This window comes from Mixophyes fleayi, chromosome 2 (genome assembly GCF_038048845.1).
Source record: "Mixophyes fleayi isolate aMixFle1 chromosome 2, aMixFle1.hap1, whole genome shotgun sequence".
In the NCBI taxonomy this organism is placed as follows: domain Eukaryota; kingdom Metazoa; phylum Chordata; class Amphibia; order Anura; family Limnodynastidae; genus Mixophyes; species Mixophyes fleayi.
The window spans coordinates 320,935,229-320,962,785 of NC_134403.1; the positions used below are offsets into that span (position 1 = coordinate 320,935,229).

Here is a 27,557-nt window from a genome sequence, read left to right on the forward strand (position 1 = left end):
GCGGCCACTACGGGAGCCTGGGGGTCTCCACCTCCATCCGAGACCTGCACATCCCCCAGACCTCTGCAGCCCTCGCGATGCCCCCTCTCTGCTCTTAAAAGAGCAGAGCAGTGTCCTCTTCTGAGAGGTGCTTTGCACATCCTTAGAAGAGACCCCTTCTCTGCGCTGAAAAGAGCAGAGCGGTGAGCCCGAGAAGCTACAGCGTTATAACTGGGCCCCTACACAGACATCACTATGGGGCCCAGCAATGACTATTCTGCCCCTGATTCACAGTAATGTAACATACATAACAGTCTATAAATTTCAAAGTAAAAGCAACCTACGACATTCGAGCAAATTGAAATGTGAAAGTGTCTGACCAAATAAGTTTTTTTGTGAGAAAAAAATTTGGTAAATTAAATACTTTAATTAAAATAACTAAAATAATTATGTAAATTAACTTAAAGGAGTTTAACAAAGGCAGAGTCGTGGGAGCTCCTTATCCGTGCTCACTACCACAGAGTCCACTGTCCAGAGGATCGAGGATAGTGGCAGTGCTGGGAATGGGTGCCGGAATCTTTTGTTAGAACACTTGCAGGAGCTTTAGCTATGAAAGTATCCTGTAATCTATGAGAGTAAATATCCTTCAGTATATTTCAATTTGTAGAATTAAAAAGTGGGGGAAAAAAATATTATGTTAAGTCTTGTTTGTGTTCATATATTCTATGTTATACTCGCCATGTATTCCTATCATGTGCTCCAAAATTAAAACTCTCTCTGCTAAAATCTTCAGAGCTTCTTTAAGTTGCTGGACAGAATCTCCCTGTAAGAGAAATTCCCGTGTTAGTAAATCATGGTCTGGAGAGTAAGTTTGCAATAGAAGAGAAACACAGGACAACACAGCAACTTCAAGAGTGAGAATCGCTTCCAACGTGATATTCTGATTCTAAGATGTTTATTTGAATCACTAACAGGTCCAGGTAAGTAAGAACAATATAGTGCTCATGATAATTGTGATAATGATGAGGATAATAATAAAGATATCAGTCTGACAGAGCCACAATTTTTCCTCCTGTAATCCATCATTCTTGCTTCTGTCATATCCCTGTGTCTCTGCAAACTAATGGTGCTACATGTGGATGTCTAAGCTTTCCCAGTGGACAATTCAAAGAAATGAAAATATAATCAGTCCTTAAGAGCTGGTAATAGTCAAATGAATTATGACCAAATTGGAGAGCATTTCCCTAAATTTAAATAAATCAGTTCAAACATTCAGTTTAAACATATTATTCTAGTTACCCATATGGATGAAGAACATTTACATTTACCCTTGCAATGACCCACATTCCAATAACTCACATTTTTATCATATGTACTACAATGAGATGAACGATCACACTGCTCACATATAACTACACAGCAACACCATAGTGTAACTATAGAGGTGGTGAGGTTAAAAGAAGAGATCCTGCATGTCCATTACAGGTCGGGAGGCTCTGAATCATGTCTTTAAAGAAAACAAAATGTGCACTATTTGCAATGCATAGAATTTATATTTTATACCGGACAATTTTACTGGTCTGTATTATGGTGAACTTTAGCAGTAATGAAATAAGTGTCTTACTTCTTCTCCTTTATCTCCCTCTTCTCCTTTCATACCAGGTTCACCCTAGTGATAAAAACATCAATATGATATATCAAACTTGCTTACATCAGAGGGTTTAAGTTTCTTTTTTTAATTTAAGGGCAACCAAGACTCACTGGCAGCATCACAAAGTTCTACAGTGCTGTATACAACAAAAATAATTAAGGAAAGAAAGTAATGATATGTCTGAAGAAGACCTCAAATACGCTATGTGTTCTACACAGTGTCCTATGGAAATCTCCCAAATATAAATGAGGTTATTCTACTGCCACATACTCCATTGAAAGACGTTAGCATGTATGATTGACAGCTACTTTAAAAAGGACTGTGCATTCCATCCACTGTGGACAGTTATCAGATGAATTATTTGTGAATGCAACTGGGCATTTTGTTACTTCTCTCCAATTTGACAAAAGTGCCATATGTCTCCCTACCAACTTCCTAGTGAATTGATACTGAATGCTGCATTCTAATGAATATTGGTCCAAAATGGCTGCCTCCACTGTGATAATGGTACACTTTATAAGTTTTAAGTATCCAAAATGATGGTGTGCATGGACCTGTTACATATCACATTATATCTGTTTGTGCTCCTTGGTGAATATTAATTAGTTATCTGATATGCTGTGTGACAGATAAACATGGAACCAGTTCCTCTAAGTGACAGCTTTTTCTGACAAGGGAGGCTCCTCCTAGTCATATGTCCCATTACAGGTCCTCATTTACTAAGCACACTGCATGTACACTGCAAAATGTTTTGCTTTAGCACTGGTGTAACTATGTGGTCCAACCAACCCACTTGAAGATACATGTCTACTGTATGCTCTTGGGAAGCCACTGCAAACAAGAAATGCGCACTTTGCAAAAGTGTAAATGAGGTTTTAGTGAACCTTACAGTATAATGGGGCCATTAAGGTAGAAGAATTTCCATTCCAGGCCTGATCTTTTTTTATCACCCCAGCCTCCCTGCCCAGACAGGCCCGAAAAGGGCTGCAGTGTCCGGCTAGTAGTTCATTTCTCTCTCTTACCCATAAAAGCTCCTGTCCTGTGCTTACCTTGGAATCCCATGCTTGTGGGTGTGCATGTGCCCAGAGAGGGCACACCTTCCAACAGTCTGTATTTTGGCAGGGCTATCCTGATTTGCAGACCCAAAACGGTGCATGGCTTTAATATAATGTGAGCAAGGTTGGGTGGATCTAGGCACTTGGCCTCAATGGCTTTTTATATCTTTATAATTAACAGCAGTTGGTATATTATTCTCCACATCATGCCCTTTACTATTCTTTTTGTGATAGTAGGCGCTATCCTTTGCAGTCTGGCACCACTCTTTACTTATTGACAATTATGAGTTTTGCTTTCTTGTTCAGAAACTTATAGTTACGTGCCTTTATAAAAGGTAATTGGAAACAATTAATATTAATTCAATATTATATGAATTTTGTTTCACAGTTTGCTATGGGCAAACACCTCTTTCCTTTGTGCCAGTTTTCCTAAATGTACCAAATTGTTTTCATGACAATGTCCCTTTAAGTAAAAAATAAAACAATTTGAGCAAGATTCACAAACTGGTTTCGTACTTACAGGTGGACCCCTAAGGCCTTGCACTCCTGGTAGACCTTGTTCACCCTGGTGACATTAACAGAAGGTAAAATATTATAACAGAAAACATAGGCATTTATTGAATGCAACAGTTTTTCTTAAGTGCTACAATGTGTATACTATAGTCTACAGGAAATATAATAAGTTATTTATCGATATATTATCTTATTTTTTGTATGATTATGTATGATAACCTTTAAATTAGTTGGCATATTATAACAAATGACTACTAAAAATAAAAATAACAAAAAATTAAGTGTTTTGTTATGACATTTTGAGAAAAGTGACCAGTGCAAATCATAAACCAAGTTATTAGAGTATAACACAAGAATCAGAAACATTGAAAAAAAGAAACAATTGGTTACAACACAGTTTAAGGAATATAATGCACTCACTTTATCTCCTTGGTCACCTTTCTGACCGTTTACTCCTGTTTGGCCGGGTAGTCCTGGCTTACCCTGTAAAGTTAGTTTAAAAACAAATTAGAACGTATCATCAGCTATTTATATATCACCACTAATTCCGAAAACCTCCTGAACATCTACTTTGAACGTCTCAGAGAACGTGGAGTCGGGGGTCCGCCTCTGAGAGTTTGGTGGCTGGTTGTTGGAGTTGTAGTACAGAGAACTCACTCACATTAACCGCTGCCCCATTGGAACTTACAGTTCAAATTCCTTAACATAGACATACACACTGTGGAAGTCGTATAATTGGATGAACGAAAGTATATTGGTAAATATTGTTTTATCGTGCGATTGCACCCAGTATGCCACGCTACACGTGACATACTGCGATCGCACGGTAAAATACGCACACACACACTCGCACTACAACATATAGTTATTTATATATTTCATATTTATAATGATTCCAATCCACAGTGATTTATGAGCAGATAGTATTTACTTTATTATTAGTTTATATATTATGATTATAAGTACACTTTAGTGTTATTTAAGGTTCAGGTTATAGGAAATGTGTCATGTCTGGTATCATTTTAATCCCCTATTCATCAGCAGTTGTCCGGTTCTTTTGCGAAGAGATCGCACATTGCATACTCTAGTTAGTGATGTTAGGGAATAAATACTTAAAGTTATACTGACTGTAATGTGTAAATAGACTGGCTTAAACTGGTTTCTGGGCGGGAGAATCATCTGAAATGTTTACCCTCAGCCTTAGAAGGGGTTGTTTGAACTAGCCTATGACCTGTTTACACTGGACCCATCTGAAGTCTGGACCTATAGAAGCAAGCCACGTCATCTGCATTGTTCTCTTTGTAACACTGAGTGTATATAATATAGCTGTACTCCCACTGGCTTCAATCTACTCTGACCACAGTATTCTGGAGTGAATTACTGTTCGCTGGTGCCAGTGGGAGCGCAGCGAGCGCGGTATGTATGTATCTTTTGGTATTGGCTGTACTGTATTATAATCATGTATTGAATTGTTAAATTATTGCATCTGCTAAAATAAATTACTTTGTGCTTTGGAAACACAATACAATCGTTTATGCAATGCTTGTTTGAAAACGATAGAATTACTTTAATAACACAGAGAGACTAGGATCAATTTGATAGCAGCCATTTAACCTACTAGTATGTATTGGAGTGTGGGAGGAAACCGGAGCACCCGGAGGAATCCCACACAAACATGGGGAGAACATACAAACTCCACACAGATAAGGCCATGGTTGGGAATTGAGCTCATGACCCCAGTACAGTGAGGCAAGGGACTTACTGGATTTAAGCACACTGGTTTCCTACCAACGTTTTATAATTGTACATGTAAGAATTGTTAAACACAACAAGAATTTCAAATCAACTGTGTTTTCTTAACTAAATGTGTTTTTTAATTCCAAAATAATGTTTGGAGTTACAATATATCAAGTCTGAATAGACAGCAAATTGTTTAATATTTCTGTCTCTAGAATTGGGATTTATAAGGAGTTAATGTATCCTATCTTTTTTTACATACACCCACCTGAGTTCCTGAAAGACCCATTGGGCCAGCTGGTCCTTTTGGTCCTGGAAGTCCTAAATTAGAACACCACTTATTAACAGCATGTCTTCATATAAGTTGCATTTTAAAGTTTGACATTAAATGTACTATTCAATGTTTCTGTTTTTCATCCAATAACAATATTATAGAATAACTAACTCAGGCCTTTTATCTGTTCACAGCTATAAGTCCACAGAAACTCCTAACCGTAAGCAGGGCCGGATTAAGGGAAGGGAGGCCCCCGGGCTAAGGGTACTGTGAAGCCCCCCCCCCATGAGGCCCCCCAGCCATGAGGGCTCCCCCCACCGCTCGTGAGCTTACCTCCTTCCGTTGTTCCACTCCCTGTAGCACTCACGCGGCGCGCAGTAATCTCCTTACTGAGGAGATCTCGTGAGAGTGAGACTATGACTCATAGTCCCACTCTCACAAGATCTCATCAGTAAGATTACTGCGCGCCGCATAAGTACTACAATGACAGCAGGCAGCTAACAGCATAACATTTGCTGTTAGCTGCCTGCCATTTTCCTTGAGCAGGTGTGTCGGAGCCGGGGGCGGGGACGTACCCGACCCGATCAATGCTGGTGGGCCCCCCAGCCTTCCGAGGCCCCTGGGCTGTAGCCCTTTTAGCCCTATTGTTAATCCGGCTCTGACCGTAAACAGCTTAGAATAGTTAGTACATCCTAAGATCTTGCAGAAATTGACTATTGGTGTCGGCAACCATATTAATGAGGTCACCTTGTAACAGTAGATAATCATGTAAAATTGGATCAAAATGTGAACAAAAATCTCATTTTTATTCCAGATATTATATGTTGCAAAGTTCATTATACATTTCCTATTGTGCTTTACATGCTCGTAGTGCTTAAAGTGTGCTCCTGCACTTTAATTTGTAATTGGGATACCCTTGAACCAGTTCCTATTTAAATATACCATTAATTAATTTGTATATTAACTGTACTACACCACAAACTATTGTTTAGACATTATGACACAACACCAACAATACATTGTTAATGTGTTTTGAATATTTCTATAAATATATGTCATATTTACACAAAAGTATATTTTTTCTGTTTGTATGTCCAGCAGTAAAAAATAAAATGGTTAATTACGGAGGCTAAGCATGCAAACCATGCTATGTTGGTTATTATGTTATTTTACCAGGAGGTCCAATAGGGCCAGCAGGGCCACGGGGTCCAGGAAATCCAGACATTACTGTGTCTGTAATGGTAGATACTAAATGTGGTTCTCCATCTGTAAGAGAAAATATAATGAAACATAAAAGTATAAGTAGAAGATTTAACATTAGTACAAACCATATAAAAACGTAATGGAGAAATCATTGAGTATAGGTTGAGAAAAGAGGTGAATGAAATCATAGCAAAATGTTGTGTGAATAGAATTTCAGTGCAGAACTTGCTGTTTCTCTGAGAGGCAAAGTCCCAGTAATACAAACTCTACTTCAACGTTCCATACTATATTTGCAAATTTAGATTTCAAGGTATGATTAGAGCAGAGACGTCAATGGTGTTATCATTCTGCTGTATGGATGGTTTGGGGGTAGGAACACCTAATGCCAAATTTTGCTTGCAACAAATCCGTATTTTTGTGGCCCAATGCAGAGCAGTGAAAATATTTCACAGGTTTTTTTGCCCTTGTCTGTTCCTTTGTCTGTCTTCATTTTTGACTCCTGCATAACTGCTGATTATTATTTGATATACGTCTTTGTGATTTTCCTTGTGTGCCATTCCCTGCTTTATTGTTGGCCTCTGTGAACATATGAGGAAGTGATGAGTAATGCTGACTCTGCCTTACTTGTGATTTGTTTTTGAGATGCTCACATTGTGTCCACTAAGCCCTCAATGTAGTTTTTATATTCACCTTCCAGATCACTAGATGTTCTTCACTCTCTAACTACCCTACAGTATTCTATTGCAGACAGTAATTGATTTACTGTTCGAGCTGGTTGGAGAAAGGAGACATAGAGTATTAATTTGTTGCTTGGTTTTCCAGGAGGTGAGTAGTAAATACCCGTTTTCCAAACAGGGTCCCAACATTTCAGTATCTGACCATTCAGAAAAAGAGCAGCAGGTAGTCAAAACTGCAATAATAAGTTGGAGAAAACAGCACAGTCTGTCAGCTATCCTGATTTTTTTGGAAAGTCACGATTTTGGTGAAGTCCTGATTGCATGGACAGTTTGCTGGTATGTCCAACTATATGCTGCTCTCCTGATCTGCCCCTGCCAGCAGCTCTTAGCCTGCTGTGGTGTATAGCGGTGGACAGCTTATACACAGGGTGGTGACTTTATCAGTGGGAGTCATCGGCACGCTGCATAAGAGTTCCCTTCCCACATAGAACAGCAGAGGTGGGTGCAGTTGTGAATACCAGAGAAAAAGGAACCTGGGAAGTGGAGACTTGGGGCACACTTGGCAATGGACAAATGGTAAGGGATCATATGCAGCGCCGGCTCAACACACGATTATCAGAGCCTAGGGCAGCTGTTAGCATGCAGATGCAGCTCAAAGTATCATCTGACCTGGCGGTCCCTCTCCTGCATACATTGGTGCTGTGCACTGCGGCGCTCTGCTCCCATCACTGCCTGTCGGGCGTGATGTCATCATCACATTTTGCCACTGTCAGTGAGGAGATACGCAGTGAGGAGACCAGAAACGAAGAAGACAAAAGAAAGAAGAAAGGAAGGTAAGCAAGGAATGGAGGAGAACAGTGTGTTGAAGAGGGAAACAGTGTGATGAAGGGCAGCTGTGTGATTAAATAGAGGAGCAGTGGGATGAAGGAGGGGAGCAATGTGATGAAGGAAGGGAGCAGTGTGATGAAGGAGGGAAGCAGTGTGATGAAGAAGGGGAGCAATGTGCTGAAGGAAGGGAGCAGTGTGATGAAGAAGGGGAGCAATGTGATGAAGGAAGAGAGCAGTGTGATGAAGAGGAACAGTGAAGGTGCTGCTAGCAGGGTCGCCGAGAGGAGGGGGGGCGTGTACTATTTACTATTTACCCAGGCCCCGGCATGCAGGGCATACCAGGGGGCCCAGCTTTTTTTTGTTGCGTGGGGGGCTTGGTGTTAGACGCCGGCGCCGTGATCATGTGAGTATACAAATACTCACATGACTGTGGTGCTGGTGTCTTCCCTCTTCCGTTTGCACTGAATGTTGGGCGTGATGTCATCACGACAGATATTCAGTGAGGAGTGCCGCACAGAAGAAAGAAGACAGAAGAGAACAGAAGACAGAAGAGAAGTAAAGAAAAGAAAGATGAAAGAAGGCAATACAAAGGTAAGTAAAGGAATGGATGAAAGGCACAGCGTGATGAGGGGGGGAAGAAAGGCATAGTTTGGTGATGAAGAAGAGGGAGGAAGAAAAAGGCACAGTTTGCTGATGAAGAAGAGGGGGGGGAGAGAGAGAAAGGCATAGTTTGGTGATGAAGAAAATGGGTGGAGAGAGAGAAAGGCACAGTTTGGTGATGAAGAAGAGGGGGAAAGAGAGAGAAAGGCACAGTTTGGTGATGAAGAAGAGGGGGAAGAGAGAGAGAAAGGCACAGTGTGGTGATGAAGAAGATAGGGCTAGCAGAATTGCACAGAGTGATGAAGAGGGGGGACAGCATGGCAAAGTGTGAAGAGGGTCAAAAACAGCATGGCAGAATGTGAAGGGGTGCAAAAACAGCATGAAACAGGGTGATGAATGGGGGCCAGGCAAAGAGGGAAAAGCAGCATGGAGGGTGCAGTTTGATCATAAGGGGGCATAGCGTGGTTGTAATGAAGGGGCACAGTGTGATCATAAGGAGACACAGCATGGTGATGATGCAGGGGCACAATAATGTTTGTGTGATGGCACAGGGAGCTTTTGGCAATGTAGTGTGTGTGAGGTAGTTGGTGGCTAATAAATGGGTGCTATTTTGCTTGTGTGGTGATGGTGGGGCAATGTAATAGTGGGGACTATTAATTTAAGATGGGGTGGTGTGGGGGCTATTGAATGTGGGGGTGATTTTGAGGAGAATGAGGTCTCTTTATTAAATGTGACGATGAATTATTTAATGGCAGTGACGTTTGTGGGAAATAGGTATATTTCTGAAATGTAAATACTATTAATTTATTGCTGGGTCTGTTTGAAGGGAGGGAAATAGGTTTATTTATTAAATGGGAATACTATTATTTTAATGTTGGAGCTGGAGGAAAGCCTAATTATTAATCGTTGGTGGCATTGATTTAACGCCGGGGCTGTTTGGAATTATCTAAATGTACCAATTTTTTTTCCAAATAGGGTCCCCAGCATTCCAGGATCCAGACAAGCCGCAACTAAAGTGTCACGACTAGTATAGCGTACCTGCTATCGTTGGCACTACTCGGAGGAAGGTGCGGAGTCTAACGTGCCCCTGGTGTTCACCAGGGACCCCCGCAAGGAGGTATGGACTTAGCTGCAGGAAACACGCAGGTCGCGGTCCTTCCACAAGTCAGATAGCAAAGCACGAGAGGAATGTCAGACAGGCAGGTTCGGCAACGGTGCAGGCAATGCAGGTACACAAGGAGAATCCGAACGGGGTGTGAATCAAGCCGGGTCGATAACGTTCTGACAGCGAGGTACAAAAGGGAGATCCAAAAGGGGTAGTCAAGGTAATCCGGGTCACAATGGTCACAGGCAAACGGCAATAAACTGGAGGAAGGCAAGGGTCAGGAAACAGATAATCACAGGAACACTGGAACGCTGGAGGACAGGAAAGGACCTGAAACTCTGGCACAGGAGGTGAGGTCAGAGGGACTTAAATAGTGCTGCTAGCCAATGCCCTCAGCACTAGTAGTGCTGTCATAGCTGTAGCGCCGTAGCGCTAGTCATCCTTCAGCGCCGTAGCGCTATCTTCATGCAGCGTCCCGTTGCCTAGCAACGGGAACGCTTCTAGGTCTGTAGCTGGCCGGCCGGGCGGAAGGGGAAGAGACGCTCTGTGTGGACGGGCGGGCGGCCGCCGAGCGGCGCCTGACATAAAGAAACCTGCAGCCACAGGTGGTGAAAGTGACAAGAACAGGTAGGAGAGAGCAGGAGAGTGTGTGAAATGTTGTGATTCTAGTGGGACAATGCCAATTTTTGGGGAGTATTCTGCCCAATGTAAGGTGCAGGCCAAGAATGTGAACTCTTTCTGTACACACTGCATTCTTTCTATACTACACTGTGACGGTAGATGTCCTGAAAGTCAGGAGTTCTTGGACATATGTCACGCTATGGCGAATTCAGGGCCTAGTGATTTTGACCTGCTAGCCATGCCCCAATGATGCATAACCATGCCCCCAATTGTATGACCACACCAACTAATTTTTTAGAGTGCTTGACTATAAGGGGGGCCCCATGAAGTTGTTGTACCGCGGCCCTGAATTCCTCTTGGCAGCCCTGGCTGCTAGACCTGGGTCTGGCCCTGATCATATGTGACAATGAGAAGAGAGGAGTGGGGAGGGCATATGTTACATTTGTTCCTCCACCATTGTACCCTTGTCACATATGAGGAGGGAGGCAAAGACTACTTGTGCATCCAAGCCCACTAAAGTCATAAAATGGCCTTGGCAAGCTTTGTCTCAGATTTTTTCTCCACAATTAATAGCAATGTCTACATATTGTAACTGGAGTAGTAGTTGAAAAGTTGAACATCATGAACCTCAGCATTGTCTTTTATATTTCAAATACTTAACCAGCTGCAGTAAGTGGGTGTTGCCTGTAGCCACCATTGAAGTCAAAAATATGCAAAAACTAATTATGTCAAGTTGCTTGTTTCTGTCAAGAGCTTGTATCTTGCACACATTTTATAACAAGAGATGCTCAAACTGTCTGCATATCATTTCACAAACTGGTTAATAGAATCAGTACAAACAAAAGTGTAAATCAGTGTTAAAAAAAAATCTGGATTTTCAGTAAAAAAACCTGAGCTAATTTTGAGAATTACTAACAGGTTCAATCATGTTTGATCCAGTTCACACATGATCCAGTCAAGTTGCACGTGATACGGTCGATTCACACATGATACAGTCGATTTCCACGAAATCCAGTTGGTTCACACATATGTAAACCAGCTCAAACACATTCAAGCTTAAATTGATGATTTAAACAGCATTTAATAGCAAACTATGAACCTCAAACATGAATGACAAACTTCTAACAGAGTACTGTTCTCTATTCAATTTATTTTTTCTTTTTAAAAGAAAAAACATTTTTTTTATTATTTAAAAACATTATTTAAATGATTTCTACACAAAATTTACAAACAAGGTAAACACTGAATGTAAAAGGGGATCCTCAGACGCAAACGTCGAACTTCGAACGTGAGGCACAAATTTTAAACTGTAAATTCGAGGCCTATTGAGGCCTATTGATGACTATACTGCATGTTTGTTGGCACTGAAAATCAATCGAATTTCAAATTTTTGAGCCTCTATATTCATAGCTCTAGCAATATGTTGTCTCCTACAGTGCCTATAGAATATCATACTGTCAAAATTGTTACTTTTTGTCAAACTACACCACTGAAATTGAAATAAATTAAATTAAACTTTTTCCAGATTTAGTTATACATTATGGGCCTGATTCACTAAGGAACGTAAGGCAGAAAAAAATTGTTTACTCCTGGACAAAACCATGTTACAATGCAAGGGATGCAAATTAGTTTACTATTTTGCACATAAGATACATACTGGCGGTTTTTTCATGTAGCACACAAGTACTTGATAGCTTTATTTATACACTGAAATTTAAAGTTTATCTAGGACATACCTTACCCCAACTATAAATCTGTCCTCACATTTTAAATTTGCCTCCCCCTCCAATGCAACATGGTTCTGCCAAGGTGAAAAGTTACTATATTTTTTTTGCTTTACTTTCCTTAATGACTTAGGTCCTATAACCATCAGCATCAAAGTGAAAATATGTTTACAAAAATTCTTAACATCTAATATAATTTAATTCCAAAAATATCTTGTTTGAATAAGTGATCATACAAAATTGGTCAGCTACAATCAATGACTTCCAGATCACACAATTGGCTAATTGACCACCACCTAGCATCAATTGTAGTGGTTTTGATTTCTGCAGAATAAAACCTTCTGTTCCTTGAGGATTCCACTATTAGTGGTGCATAGTAAGGCAAAGAGTTCACAGTGGTTGGAAAGGTATTTCCAAAAAGGCTCTGGGTTAAAGTTGTGGAACTGCTCAAGTTAGGAGAAGGATGCAAAAATATTTTAAAGGCTTTTACTATCTCACTGAGTACTGTTTAAAGTTTTATTAAGATGTAAAAAGTATATGGCACCACCAACTCTTTGCCTAGATTGGGCCATCCCTCTATACTGGATGACAGAGCCAGGGGGATATTGATCAGGGAAACTACCAATAGGCTAATGGCAAGTTTGTAGGGTTTACAAGCCTTTATGACTGAGATTGATCGGTCTCACAAGCTTTACACAAAGCTGCCCTGTATGCCAGATTGGCAAGAAAGAAGCCTCTTCTGAAAAAGTGCCACACTCGGTCTTGTTTATTTGTAGCAAAAATTTTGAGGCCATGTGGAAAATGGTTGTATAGTCAGATGCGACCAAGATAGAACTGAACTGGACTGAAGGACTGAACTCCAAGCGCTCTGCATGGACTGGGTGAGTGAGCAAGATTGAAGGGAAGAAGGATGCTGCCAAGTACACCCAAATTCTTGAGGAAAACCTGCGCCCCCTTATTAGACAGCTGAAGATGGGCAGGTGGTTCACCTTCCAGCACAACAACAACCCTACACATACCGCCAAAAAAACAATGTAGTGACTTAACGATAGGAAAGTGAATGTTCTTGACTGGCCAAATCAGAGCCCTGACCTAAATCCAATAGAACATCTGTGGATGGAGTTGAAGAGAGCAGTCCATCGCAACTCACCATGAAATCAGACTGAACTTGAACAATTCTGCAACGAAGAATAGGCAAATATTTCCCAATCTAGGTACCCAAAGCTGGTAGAGACATATCCTAACAGACTGATGGCTGTAATTACAGCAAAAGCTGTCTCTGCAAAGTATTAAATCAGGGAACAGATCCCTTTTCCAAACCGGTTATTCTAGTTTTTAATGTTTTATTAATTTTCAGACATGTTGCCTTATTTTTGTTAGTTGAATGTTGTAAGGCAAAATGTGTAAATAAAGCTGGAAAAAGTTTGATTTAATTTATTTCAATCTCCATGGTGTAATGTGACAAAGGGTGATGATTTTGACAGGGTAAGATGATTTTCAATAGACACTAATCATTTAGAAACAAATATTTGGAAACCCCCTTTACAAATCCTCTAGCTGATTACATTTTTAGGTAAATTAATGGACTTTCACTAACTAAAAGTACAAAAAGCAGAATCTTTTTCCCAACTGTAAAACTATTTTCCCTTTTAATAGACTAATACAAAAGATATTTACATGCAAATACAACCAAAAGAAAGTCCTATTTTTCCATAGAAAACCAACATAAAACAGATGCAGCCCAAACTTGGTCATGAAGTGGGAAATACTCTCTTGTGATGAGGTGGCGTGTGATGTAATTTCAGCTTCTGTATGAGCACTAGAATTTTGCACCTCCCTCCTGTGGGAGCAGCCATGTTTTAAGTAGCAGGAAGAGGACAGGTGTGCACTATATACCAATCATACACAATGGAGAGCATCATAAAAAAGAGCAAATACTCACTTTCTGAATTTGGCTGTAAAGAGTACAAAACTCCCTCTGGAAAAGAGATTGGAATGGCAGGTGGTCCAGGTGGCCCTGGAGGGCCTGGTGGTCCCTGAATTCCAGTTTCTCCTGGAGGTCCTTTTGGCCCTCGATGTCCCATAGGCCCTGGTATGAAAAAGTAAAATAAAAATACATTTGATTAAGAGAGGAATTTTGAAACATCCACATCCCTCCTATTGTGAAAATTGATATTTATGCCAAAGTTTTCAGAGGTTTCACAATAACATTTCCTACAAGGTCCTGACAGAATACACTCTATCCACCAACCTCCCCACAGTACTTTAAGGGTTTTGGAGGCTTTGAGACCTGAAACACATGTGGTGATTATGTCCAGTGGTGGTGAAGTTATGAACAGTTCGCCACCACCATAAAACTGGATGTGCTGTTTCACATTTTGACGTCTCTTTATGTGAAACCATGAAAAACCTTACCAGTCAGCACAGAAATAGAGCAGCGGGTAGTCAAAGCTGGAAGAACAGGTATGAGAAAGCAGCAAAGTTTGCCAACTGTCCTGAATTTGGTGAAAAGTCCTGATTTTGGCGATTTTTGTGAACTTTCCTGACTGCAGGGAGAACCTGGCGGTGTATCACGCTTCATGCTGCTTTCCTGATCTGCCCCTGACAAATAAGTATTGTCAATAGGCAACTGCAACTTGACATAACATAGGTACAGCGCTAATGAAGTAAGTACTATCAGCTGGAGAGGTCAGAATGCAATCAGAAGCTGCTAGATAGTGCAGGTGCTGGTCATCAATATCTTCAGCCCAGGCCTCCAGTACCCGTGCGATATACACCTCATAAGAGGCGTATCTGGGGATACTTCCAACATCTAATTATGCAGCACCTATGTCAACACGCCCTACTATACTCAGCTAATGCTTACCTGTCCGCGCTCCCTTGTTCGCCCCCTTGTTTTATTTTTCTGAATTGCAGAAGTATTGTAATTTTATTTATTTATTTTTTTGTGTGAACTGTACCTCTTCCCTCTCTATTTTAGTGTATTTTACATAAACTCAGCCACAAGGGAGATCTTTTATGTGCATTTATGTTAAGTGCAATGTGTTATGCAGTAATATTGAGGAACAATCAAATACGGTATGTACTGAACTGGTAATACATTGATACTAATTTAAAGGTCTGTGATTATAATGTATGTAGATGGTTTCAGACAAAAAGAAGTACTGTAGTGTAGTGATGGGGAACACACAGTCTGGTAGCTGCATGTTACCATTACAGGAGATTCACATGTGGCCGTCATGACCAAAATAATTTACCCTCTTTGGTCACCTTAACAGCACTTCTGATTTTACAGGGGGAGCACAGTACATTCACACACTGCATTTACACACTGCATTCACACAGTGCCTTCACACAGCGCCTTCACACACTGCATTCACACACTGCATTCACACACTGCCTTCACACAGCGCCTTCACACAGCGCCTTCACACAGCGCCTTCACACAGCGCCTTCACACAGCGCCTTCACACACTGCATTCACACACTGCATTCACACACTGCCTTCACACAGCGCCTTCACACAGCGCCTTCACACAGCGCCTTCACACAGTGCCTTCACACAGCGCCTTCACACACTGCATTCACACACTGCATTCACACACTGCCTTCACACAGCGCCTTCACACAGCGCCTTCACACAGCGCCTTCACACAGCGCCTTCACACACAGCATTCACACACAGCATTCACACAGTGCCTTCACACAGTGCCTTCACACAGCGCCTTCACACAGCGCCTTCACACACAGCATTCACACACAGCATTCACACAGTACCTTCACACAGTGCCTTCACACAGCGCATTCACACAGCACATTCACACAGAGCATTCACACAGTGCATTCACACAGTGCCTTCACACAGCACCTTCACACAGTGCATTCAAACAGTGCTGTCACACAGTACATTGACACAGTGCCTTCACACAGTACATTCACACAGTACCTTCACACAGTACCTTCACACAGTGCATTCACACAGTACCTTCACACAGTACCTTCACACAGTGCATTCACACAGTGCATTCACACAGTACCTTCACACAGTGCATTCACACAGCGCATTCACACAGTGCATTCACACAGCACCTTCACACAGCACCTTCACACAGCACCTTCACACAGTGCATTTAAACAGTGCTGTCACACAGTACATTGACACAGTGCCTTCACACAGTACATTCACACAGTACATTCACACAGTGCATTCACACAGTACCTTCACACAGTACCTTCACACAGTGCATTTACACAGTACCTTCACACAGTGCATACACACAGCGCCTTCACACAGCGCCTTCACACAGCACCTTCACACAGCACCTTCACACAGTCTACAGTATGTAACAGCTTTGTCTGTGATTGGGAGGTATTTTCTCTGGCTTGACTAGCCAGCCAATTTCATCCTAGAGTTTGGGCTATGCAAACACTTCATGCTGTCATAGTGTCATAATTTGACAAGATGCTTCTCCAAAGGTGATATACAACTCTCTTCTGTTACCAAGGGCTACTTAATAGGCAGTTAAGATATCAAATGTTAGTAGGATTGTTGATCAAAATGTTTTCCTGTAATTGTGATAGATACGTTAAGTATACGTAAGGTAGGCTTAGTATACTACATTATACTAGATTATAAAATGGAGAAGGAGCGCTACTGCAGTGTGAGTTCCAGAGGTAGAAGAAAAGAAAAGCAATTAGCTGTAGTCAGGGGTGTAACTAGAAATTTGTGCCCTCCATACCAAAATTTTGTAATAACCCTTACATAATACTCAATGGTGAAATACCCATGGCGCTTTGTCATGGAAGGTGGGCCCCTCAGCTGTTGGCCCCATAGTAACTGCACCTATGGTAGTTACACCCTTTACTGTAGTGTGGTTATCACAGAATCCACTTTTAAGTAGTTGTGCTGAATCTTAAAGTGCACCTGTCACTCACACACTCGCTGATCTCAACTAATTTATAGAAGGAAACAAATGATGGCAAACGCTATCTATGTGGAATCTGCGCTTTTAATATATATTTAAAAAAATGAAATGGCTAATTACAATATGAGTTATAATGTGACAAATGAAAATTAAAGCAAACATCCCTTTTTTTTTCAGGGATGCAATTTCATAATATTGAAACCACCAACGATTCAATTGACTGGTACCTGGGGGACCAGCAGGCCCAGCTTCACCCACTTTTCCTGGGTCTCCTTTTGATCCAGGTAAACCAACAGACCCAGTTGATCCAGGAGGTCCTGGGATTCCTGGCATCCCTGTAAATAAAGTCACGTAGAGGAGATATTAAATATATTTTTTTAAATATTTAGAATTTAGTGGGTGTTATTTATCATTAAGCAAAAAAAGTACAGTACTGTTTTCAATCTGCCTTGCTGTTTGTATGAGGCTATTGTCTATGCATTTGTGCTGAAGACCTTGTTGTACAAAGAACCAGGCCTTCCCCAGTACCTGCTGCTTATAGACTGTCCACCTCCCTCACCTCGTTCCGCTCTGTTTCTTGTCGGACCTGCAAACAGTTCCATTGCTGGCTGCCAGCTTCTCTCCTTCCTGTCCTACACTGAACTCCCACTGGCTATTTAAGGTGAATGCAGCACATGCACCAGCAATATTAGGTGAAAGATAGCTGCTCTGAGTTGGAAGGATCTACCTAAAGGAATGGGAGAAAGTGCTGGTGGAAGACCAGGGTCGGTAAGCAGATAAGGCTCTATATTTCAGGTTACTACATATGGCTCTGCATATTAGACTTGGTACCAAGTACGGCTATGTAAATTAGACCTGTCACTAGACATACCTCTGTATTTCAGACTCAACATCAGCTAATTCTGTTTATTAAACGTGGCACAAAATATGGCTCTGTGTATTAGAGTTAACAGCAGATATGGTTGAACATATCGCACTTAGCACCAGATATGGCAGACTTGGCAGCAGATATAGCTCTACTTTGTGTACACGGCACCAGGCATGGCCTAGCACATTATATTAGCAACCAGGTTTACTTTTGCATAATCAGCGCCATAGATGGCTCACTGGGTTAAACATGGTGGCACAGTGGTCAGCACTGCTTCCTCACAGCCCTGTGGCCATGAGATATATTTTGACCAGGGGAGTATGTATGTGGAGCATGTATGTTTGCGTAGGCTTCATCCAAGTGCTCCTCTTTCTTCCAACTTACCATGTTTAAGCACTGAGTCACTAACACAATGAAAATTTATACAAAACATTTTTACATCTGCCGTTAACAGGCACAATTTATAACTAACATAAAAATACTTGCTTGTTTTACCTCGTGTCTTCTTTTCTTCAATGTTATCTCCTTTTGATCCTGTTTAAAACAATGTAATACAATATTAAGTTACTTCATTTGCCACAGCATTCATTTAAAAGTATTTGAAAAGCCCAATTAGTAATGGGTGACTAGCTATTAAAGTGTAAAATATTCCCCAGTATATTCTGTATATAAAATAAAATAGTATATATACACATATGTGATTTGTTTGCCTGCATATTTTAGCCAGAGGATCTTATGCATGTACTTACATTACATATTTTACTATAGATATGAAGCAGGAGTATGGTCCCAAACATACTGTACATATTTACTTTTGGGGTCATATACTGTGACTTTAGGTGGGTACAACATTGTGTCATTTTTTTTGGCATGAAATTATTGTATTAGAGTTATGGTTTATTTTAAATATATGGTGTGATCCAGGGGGTATATTTACTAAACTGTGGGTTTGAAAAAGTGGAGATGTTGCCTATAGCAACCAATCAGATTTTAGTTATCATTTATTTAGTACATTCTACAAAATGACATCTAGGGCTAGATTTACTAAGCTGCAGGTTTGAAAAAGTGGGGATGTTGCCTATAGCAACCAATCAGATTCTAGCTATCAATTTGTAGAAGGTACTAAACAAATGAAAGCTAGAATCTGATTGGTTGCTATAGGCAACATCCCCACTTTTTCAAACCCGCAGCTTAGTAAATCTAGCCCCTAGAATCTGATTGGTTGTTATAGGCAACATCTCCACTTTTTGAAACCCGCATTTTAGTAAATATACCCCTATGGCTCCAATAATTTTGAAACTAAAAACAGCACACTCATATACCTGAATTTTGCTCTGGCTATAAAATTCACCACATACTTACTATTGGTTCCCAAATAAGGTAATAGGCACCAATTCCCATTTGTTTTTCTAATCTAGGTTCATCAGGAGTAGAGATGAGCAAAATGTTCAAAATATTGCAGTAAAATATTTGTCTCATTCCTCATTGGCCGCCCTATGGATGTTTTGCCATTGGAATTTGGACATAAGTGTTCCTGGTCCTACCTCAACCACACCACCCGGCAGAATGAATAGACAGCTCTACTCATGACTATAAAATCCACAAAATTCAAATGTACAAATATTGTGTTAAATGCAGTCCTGTGGAATGGAGAAGCAAGAGCGAAATTGAAAGATTTTTGAACCCTTTGTGACACTGCCCAGCCCTTCGCAAAATTTGATTGAATGAAAGCTCTTATTTCTAATCAGGATTTTAAATTATGGGGCAATAGTTTGAGCTAAATATCTTGAATATAAAAACTGGGATACATGGGGGTCCAAGTTATGATGCATATCTGATTATGCTTTGTGAAAAGCCAAAGATCTTTGATCATCAATACAGCTGTGTCTCCTTGGATTTATTGCTTCTTCTGAACATGTAATGTAGACATTAACTCAGTCTGTGACTTCCCATGTGTTTCCACTTCCCTCCCCACATCATGACACTGCATTAGGTTCATGCAGCCTGCAGTTCCCTCTAATCTGACTGATCCAAGTTAAAAATGTACTTTTATTAGGGCAAATCCTGCAGATGGTGAATTAAAGCTTTCAGGGTGGAATCATTATTATCTTAACCTTTTAACTCTTTTTTTTCTGGATTGCTCATCTTAAAGGCAATATTGATGTAGCCCTTCCCGTAAGATTAACATGCTCATCTCCTGAAATACTTGGTACTGCTGTGCACATTCCAATGCACTGACTGGCTACAGCAGTGATGAGTAAACTGATACACTTCAGGTGCTGCATTGGGCTGTTCTCTAACCTTCAAGATGCCCTCACATTACCCTTAATGTCAGTAATCAGTTAAAACAATACATTGAATCAAAGAAAGAGAGCAATAATATATCAGCAGGCATTTTCAACAAGTGTTATCAAACAAATCTGACCAGGAATTAACCAGGAAGGAGCTGGGGGCCGCAGGTGAAGGGTCAGAGGCAGGGTTTCCCAAACCCAGTCCTCAGGGCTCCCTAACAGTGCAGGTTTTCCATATCTACTTGCTGGAGCACAGGTGTATTCATTACTGACTGACACATTGTAACAGATCCACAGGTGGTCCTAATAATGTCACATGTGATCCGGAAAACCTGCCTTGTTGGGGAGCCCTGAAGACTGGGTTTGGGAAACCCTGGTCTGAGGGTTGCATGTGGCCCTAGGGCCACCTGTTGCCCGCTTAAAAACATGGCACACACAGACAAACTGGAGACAAACAATTGTAAGCAATGGTGACCCTGACTAGCCAACAATGATAGACAGATCTATCTGTTAAAGTGTCCTCCTACTCCTACCTGGTGGAGATTTAACTGATTTCCTGAATATCCCTCCTGGACTGAGCAGAGGAATGGCATCTGGCAAGTAGTCTTCATTCCAAACCGCTGTGCTTCTTGTGATTGGCAGGTCATTTTCTGACACTTTCTCTGCCATCTCCAGTTTGATAATCTAGAAAAAATAAAAAATAAAATTATGTCTGATTGTATTTTAATAAGGCGTCTAAGATGTCTTTGATAGAATATGAAATTACTACAAGTTGCAGGTATATTAAAGTAATTCTATAATTTTCAAATAAGCATTGTCTAAACGATGTGTTGTGTTTCCAAAGCACAAAGTAATTTATTTTAGCAGATGCAAAATTTAGCAGTTCAATACATAATTATAATACAGTACAGCCAATACCAAAAAGATACATACATACCGCGCTCGCTAAGCTGCGCTCCACTGGTACCAGCTTACAGTACTTCACTCCAGAATACTGTGGTCAGAGAATGACTGACTTGGTACCAGTTAGAACTGTATTATATACACTCAGTGTTACAGTGAAAACAATGCAGGTGGTGTGGCTTGCTTCTATTGGTCCAGGTATCAGGAAGGTCCAGTGTGCTGCAGGTCATAGGCCAGTTCAAACCAAAATATCCAAAGGTGGGGGTCATCTCTCCAGGGGTTGTGATCTGACTTTCCCGCCAAGACTCCAGTTTCAACTAGTCTATTAGCATTTTACAGTTGGTATCACTCTGATCATTTATACCCTAACATCAATAACTAGAGTTTGCAATGTGCGATCTCTTCGGCGAATGAACCGGACAATTGCTGATGAATAGGGATTAAAATGATACTAAACATGACACAGTTCCTGCAACCTAAACCTCAAATAACACTAAAGTGTACATATAATTATAATATATAAACTAATTATAAACTAAATACTATCTGCTCATAAATCACTGTGGAGTGGAATCAATATAAATATGAAATATATAAATAACTAAATGTTGGAGTGCGAGAGTGTGCGTGTGTATTTTTACCGCGTGATCGCGCCATGCCACGTGTACGTGGCATACTGATCGCAATCGCTCGGCAAAACAATATTAACCAATATACTTTCGTTCATCCAATTATACAACTTCGACAGGTATGTGGAGTTCCATTTAACGGACAGGTATTTGTAGTTCTAGAACATCTACAAAACAGGTGGTAACCGAAAGTTTGTAAAAGATTGAGATGAGCGAGACACCCCTTGCTTTGGTGATGCTTTTATTTTCAAAACTATCTTCAGCATGTAGCAAAACTAGGCGTTATTTTGTTTTTGTTTAGGCTTTCACAAAATATACATTTAACGAAATTGCTTTAAAAAAAAAAAAAAAACCCACATTCAATCATGTCATATTGAGCTGTTTTTTGTTCATACACACATATATAATTTACATGCATTTACAGTAAATTACAGTCTATTTATAGATCACAATCCATCATTAGGATGATTTCCATTACACATTATGTTTTGTTGAAGCAGGACCCAGTGCAGTATAGTTACATTATTGGGCCTCATGTAGAGTTGGACATATATCTGTTTTTTCTGTGTAAAATACACATTCCTGTACTGCATATGTGCGTGCTAGAAATGCATATGTATCTGTATGCATTTTGTCGCCTCTTGCACTTAAAACTCCTAGCGACTGACAGACAGAATGGGTGAGAGCATTAAGGGAGTGTTCACTTAATCCTGACTGAGGTAGACCTGACGCATACGCAAATACACCTGTCAGGAGGCATATATCTTATGGGCGCTGGAGGGCTGGTGCAACGAGATGCAATGGTAATGAGGATGACGATGAATGATGATCAACAGCACTAGCAAGTTGCTTCTGATTAGCTGATCGTGTCTTGACCCCTCCCACTGATACTAAGTACTTAATTCATTAGTGTGGTTGCTATATTGTTTGAAGTTGCAACCAGTCTATTCGCATTAGTACATTTATATTTCCGTTTGGACTGCAGCAGTATATACCCATTGTTTTATAGGAGGAAACAACAGATATTTAATTTAATGTTATTAATTTGTATTTTGTATTTGTGTTTGTATATAATTCTATTTTATATGGAAAATGACCTATTGCAAGATGCATCCTACTAAACATATGCATATAAATGTGCTTTTTCATGCTTATATATTTTCCTACTTACATTTGGCATGCAAATGTGTCCAACTCTGAATGAGCCCCAATATATACATCTGTGATTTTGTTAATATCAATGCATACACTTTTCTTAAGTTTTCTCTTCGTCTATTCTCATCATCAGACATATCCCAATAATCAGCATTACATAAGCAGATGTATTTCAAATCAAATGACACCACTATTATCACGAATATCCTAATATTCAGAATTATATATGCATAGCTATTTCAAATAAAATGGCATCACTATCAGCACAAATATCCCAATAAACAACATAATATAAGCACCGCTATTTCAAATCATATGTCACAATTACAGCCTGATCAGGATAATTAAGAAAACAGTGCATTTTTATGGTGTGTGTTGGTACTCCTCCCACCTTAAACAATATTTTCTTGTGTACATACAATTCATTAGCAATCTGTTTCCAAATACGATAAAATGGTTGTGCAACAGATTAGCATATCAGCACGCCGTGATGTGACAGTAGAAAGAGTTTGGGCAAGAAAGAAAAACATTTAAAAAGGAATTAAATAAAATTTGAAAATAGTCACTTTTGGGATCAGTTTACTATTGAGCCTTCCCCAAAGCAGCAGATTACATGAAAAGTTTGTAAATATAGTTTTTCTGTTTCTGTGTTTTATGTCTATTTAATTTAAATAAACTATTTCAATTTATATTTCTGAATGTCAGTTTGCTACCACCATGTTTATTCCATAAGCATTAATACTTAAATTGACGTTTAATAACATTCTGTCTTTGTGTTCTTAAATAATTCCTGTGTCAAATAGGCTTGGTTTTTATAATGCTACATCTATGCTAGGAATTGTTTGGTTTACAGTAACTCTAATTAATTTAGGCTGCGATTGTATGTTGATATAAATTAGGGAGTAACTAAAGATACCCTAGATCAGCTCTTGAACTAAATCTTACTGGTATTGGGACTTTGGTTTTAATAGCAAGTGTGCAATATAATTGTAAGGTCATTTAGACATTTTTAGACTGACCAGATGGTTTTCTGTTGATTAACCCTTTCACGCCCACACAAAATACTGGGCCGGCTGTAGAATTTATTTTGTTTATTAATTCATATAGTGCTACATATTATTCATAGTTTCAAAGAGAATGTTTAATTATTGACATCAGTCAATACCACAGGCTTGAGGCTTGATTTGGGTATGTAAAACTCACATCTGTTGGATTAACCTGAATCTGAACTGCTCATCTGTACTAAAATATATTTACATTTTGTCCTCTCAAAAATGGTTATATAAAAATATGTATATTAGACACAGTTCAACACTAATGTAAAAGTTCTAAATCCTGGGTATATAAATGTAGCAACTCTAATATTTATCTTATACTATGTGTTCAGTATTGAGAAGTATATGAATGATAAAAGAGTATAATTTAATAAATAGATTGCATACAACAGACTTGCTATTGTTATCTTTTATTTATAGTGCTAATATAATTGGTATCACTGTGGCACAACAAAAATATCACATCAAATAAAAAACTTTGGTGTACTGCAATAAAGCAGGAATCCCCCTGAAAGAGCTTTGCAATGTATTATTTTGCTCGTATATGCAATCTTGGAGATATGCTATACTGCAGTGAGGCCTAGGATGACTTAAACTGGCCACACGCCTCATGATATTGGCCAGATATCGCATCATAGGAGCTTGAAATGACTAAAAGGCAAGGAAACAATTGTAGAAAAATTGATCGTATCTTTGCTGTGCATAGCGTAAAATGGGGTTGGAAGATGTTCACTGTTGGCCTGTGTGCACGGACATCTAACTGCATTAATAAGCCACAAAAATCTCAGAAGTGATCCAGCTGATTTGCCTAAGAGACAGTCGGCCTGCATTTGTCCATACTTGCCAATATTTTAAAATTATGTTCAGGAATTTTTTGCTGCTCAGGCTGTGCCTTTAAGAACGCGATTCGTGATACTTACTTGATGGACCATGGAGAACAACAATTCCAATCATGTCATGTTTGCTACATTTGATTCAAATTTTTTTTAGTATTTTAAATAATCTTCTTTTATAAATATTCATTTATAAAGCATAAAGAATGAAAAACAGGAAGTTTATTTTGTAGTCAGTCAATATTGAAAAATTAGGGACCTTTCCAGAGACCGATCTCTATAACCTGGGACTTTCCCTGGAAATTAGGGACACTTATATGAACCCGGAGCAGTACAGGACACTCAGGCAAATACTCGGGTAGACCATGTTCACATTGAACACGGGTCTGCCCAGGTCTCCATGGCAACATCACAAGAGGAGCTCTGATTGGCTCCTCTTGTGATGATGATTTATTTATTTTTTACAGTTTTACAATGGTGTTCGTTGAGACCCGGGTTTTTTAACCCCGTGTCTCACCGTGTACACTGGCGGCTACCCGGGTTGGACCCAGGAATAATCTTCAAAAGACCTGGGTCATCATCTGACCCAGGTAGATGCCCCGGGACCCATTCAGACTGTGCCTAGACCCGTGTTGTCAGGGCTCGCCCTGGCAAAAGCCCGGGTCTTTTAGGCAGTATGATTGGGGTATTATATGCCAGGTACGTCTCTGCTGCCAAGTCTCCATTCATGATAATTAGTGACTGTACATTTCCTTTAGCATGAATAAATGAATTACTCATATGTTATTGTACTTGAAAGATTAATGTGAAGAATATCTTGTGTCCTAAGTACAGTGGGTTAAATTGGGAGGTGCACAGCTAAATAACTTCTGCTTTCCTGACTCCTGAACAACTGTTGCTCAGTGTGAATAAAACCTGTATATCATACTGCAATCATTGATTTAGCTGCTGCTTTAACTTTTCCCATGCCCTCTAACATTAAACCACATTAATATTTAACACAGGCAGAGCTATTCACCATAAAAACTGTAATGGTGTTATACATACCCCTTACAGTGATACAGTTTGATATATAAATTTAGTAAATGTCTGCAGAACCCATACAATGAGAGTGAGGAAGATGATACAAAGGAATCTTATCTACAACAGCACTTCTAAAAGATCAAAGCAGTTCTGTATTCTGAGTTATTTGCACAAAATTACATCATACTGTACCCATATGCTGGAAGAAAGAGAAAATCCCTGTGAGAGTTTGAACCCCTTGTAAGGCTTTGATCTTTAGGGGCCTTGTGACATACTCACTACAGTGATCTAACAATTCCTGATTAATGGTAGCTCCTATTTCACTGTGCATATATCTCCCATATGAAATATTTGTATCTGACATATAGAAAAAAAGATATTTCCCTACTGAATTCATCTCTGGGCTTTAGAGGCACATAGAGAGCATGGGAGATTAAAAAAACTTATGGGAATAAAGCTGACAGCCCAATCCTCACAACCAAAGAAGAAAACATTTGCTGAGTTTAGTAATTCATCTGATTTTGGCTGGTTTATGGATCTCAAATCAGCTAGTTAAATTCAGGACTTTGCAATTATTCTGGGTGCAAACTACAGGTTTTTCACCCAAGTATTGTGCCAATCACACGATGTGTGTACGCTCCCACGATCATGTTTTATCACTGCAATCGTTTGATTTGATTTTATATATGGACTAAAAGTCTCTATTAAAGATGGAACAATGTCGTTCCAATTCTGCAGTGTGTATGCACTCACGACCAGCAGTGTCCATAGATCTCTATTTAGTGTACAGAGTCACGATCTCTTCAGCCGTTGGTTATGACTGTCACGGGCACTAGGAGTCTTTACCCAGGGATCACCAGGTGGTAGGCTTACCAGAGCAATGTAGATGGTAATAGAGTACTCTGGTAGCAGGGTGATCACGGAACAGGCAATGGTAGATGATGAGATGCTCAGGGAAGTCTATGACTAGCAGCACTGGTAATATGGAGGTATTAATACACGAGGAACTGTATGGACAAGGACACGTGAAGGTAGTCAGTGGTCTGCGATAGCAAGTTGTACCACTGCTATAGTGAGGAGGAATGTCCAACAGCAACGAGGAGGTGATGAGAGTCAGCGGTCTGCGGATAGCAAGTTGTACCGCTGTCTGAGTGAAGGAATGGAATCCAAGTGGAGGTATCCGGGTAGTCAGTGGTCTGCGATAGCAAGTTGTACCACTGCTATGTGAGAGGATACAGGAACAGGTGATACAGGAAACAGGGATCAGTGGTCTGCCTTCAGCAAGTTGTACCACTGAATATATATGTGAGGAGGTGTACGGGGAGAGACTGCAACACAGGATGTACACGGGCACCTTAAACACGATCCACAATAATATGCACAATATATATAAATGACTGAACAGGTCTGCAAATATAGAAAGTCTCTTGAAGTAATCCAGCACAAGATAACACAGTCAATGATGGCAATAGACTCAGCGGATAGCAGACTCCAGAGGAGAACCAACACAGTCCAGCAAGGTATGCAATACACCAGCACAGTCAATGAGAAGTATGCATACCGTGGTTCAGAAGTAGGCAGTCAGATAGGAGTACAGCGATACCTGAGCGGCAGGAGGCCGGCAGGATGAGAAGTCCCTGGATGGATGAGGAAGAGTCTAGTAGGTGCAGCGCACAGGTAAGTAGACCAACAGGGACACGAATCCACAGGAATCAGTAGAACGTGGAACTGGACTCATGGAGGACCCAGGGGAATGGAGATGATCTAGCAGAGGAGTAGCTGATGAGATACGAATCCAATGCTGACAGGAGGGTAGAGACCAGCGGGACACAGGAAGGCGTGGAGAGCGGATCAGCAGCGGATGGACGATAGCGCTGACAGCAGCAGCAGGGCTCTGCGGACACACGG

At 40.3% G+C, this 27,557-nt stretch overlaps 1 protein-coding gene across 1 annotated transcript in view; it reads right to left on the reverse strand.

Annotated features, from left to right (window-relative positions):
* COL26A1 (collagen type XXVI alpha 1 chain) overlaps positions 1-27,557 on the reverse strand; it is a 374,834-nt gene that overhangs the window by 5,526 nt on the left and 341,751 nt on the right. The window contains exons 5-14 of the mRNA XM_075196742.1: positions 20,585-20,735; positions 18,256-18,294; positions 17,120-17,227; positions 13,910-14,056; positions 6,383-6,475; positions 5,204-5,256; positions 3,619-3,681; positions 3,206-3,250; positions 1,604-1,648; positions 718-802 (exon numbers count right to left, since the gene is read on the reverse strand). Of these exons, the coding sequence (XP_075052843.1) occupies positions 718-802; positions 1,604-1,648; positions 3,206-3,250; positions 3,619-3,681; positions 5,204-5,256; positions 6,383-6,475; positions 13,910-14,056; positions 17,120-17,227; positions 18,256-18,294; positions 20,585-20,735 (829 nt within the window). The remainder of the gene's footprint in view (positions 1-717; positions 803-1,603; positions 1,649-3,205; positions 3,251-3,618; positions 3,682-5,203; positions 5,257-6,382; positions 6,476-13,909; positions 14,057-17,119; positions 17,228-18,255; positions 18,295-20,584; positions 20,736-27,557) is intronic.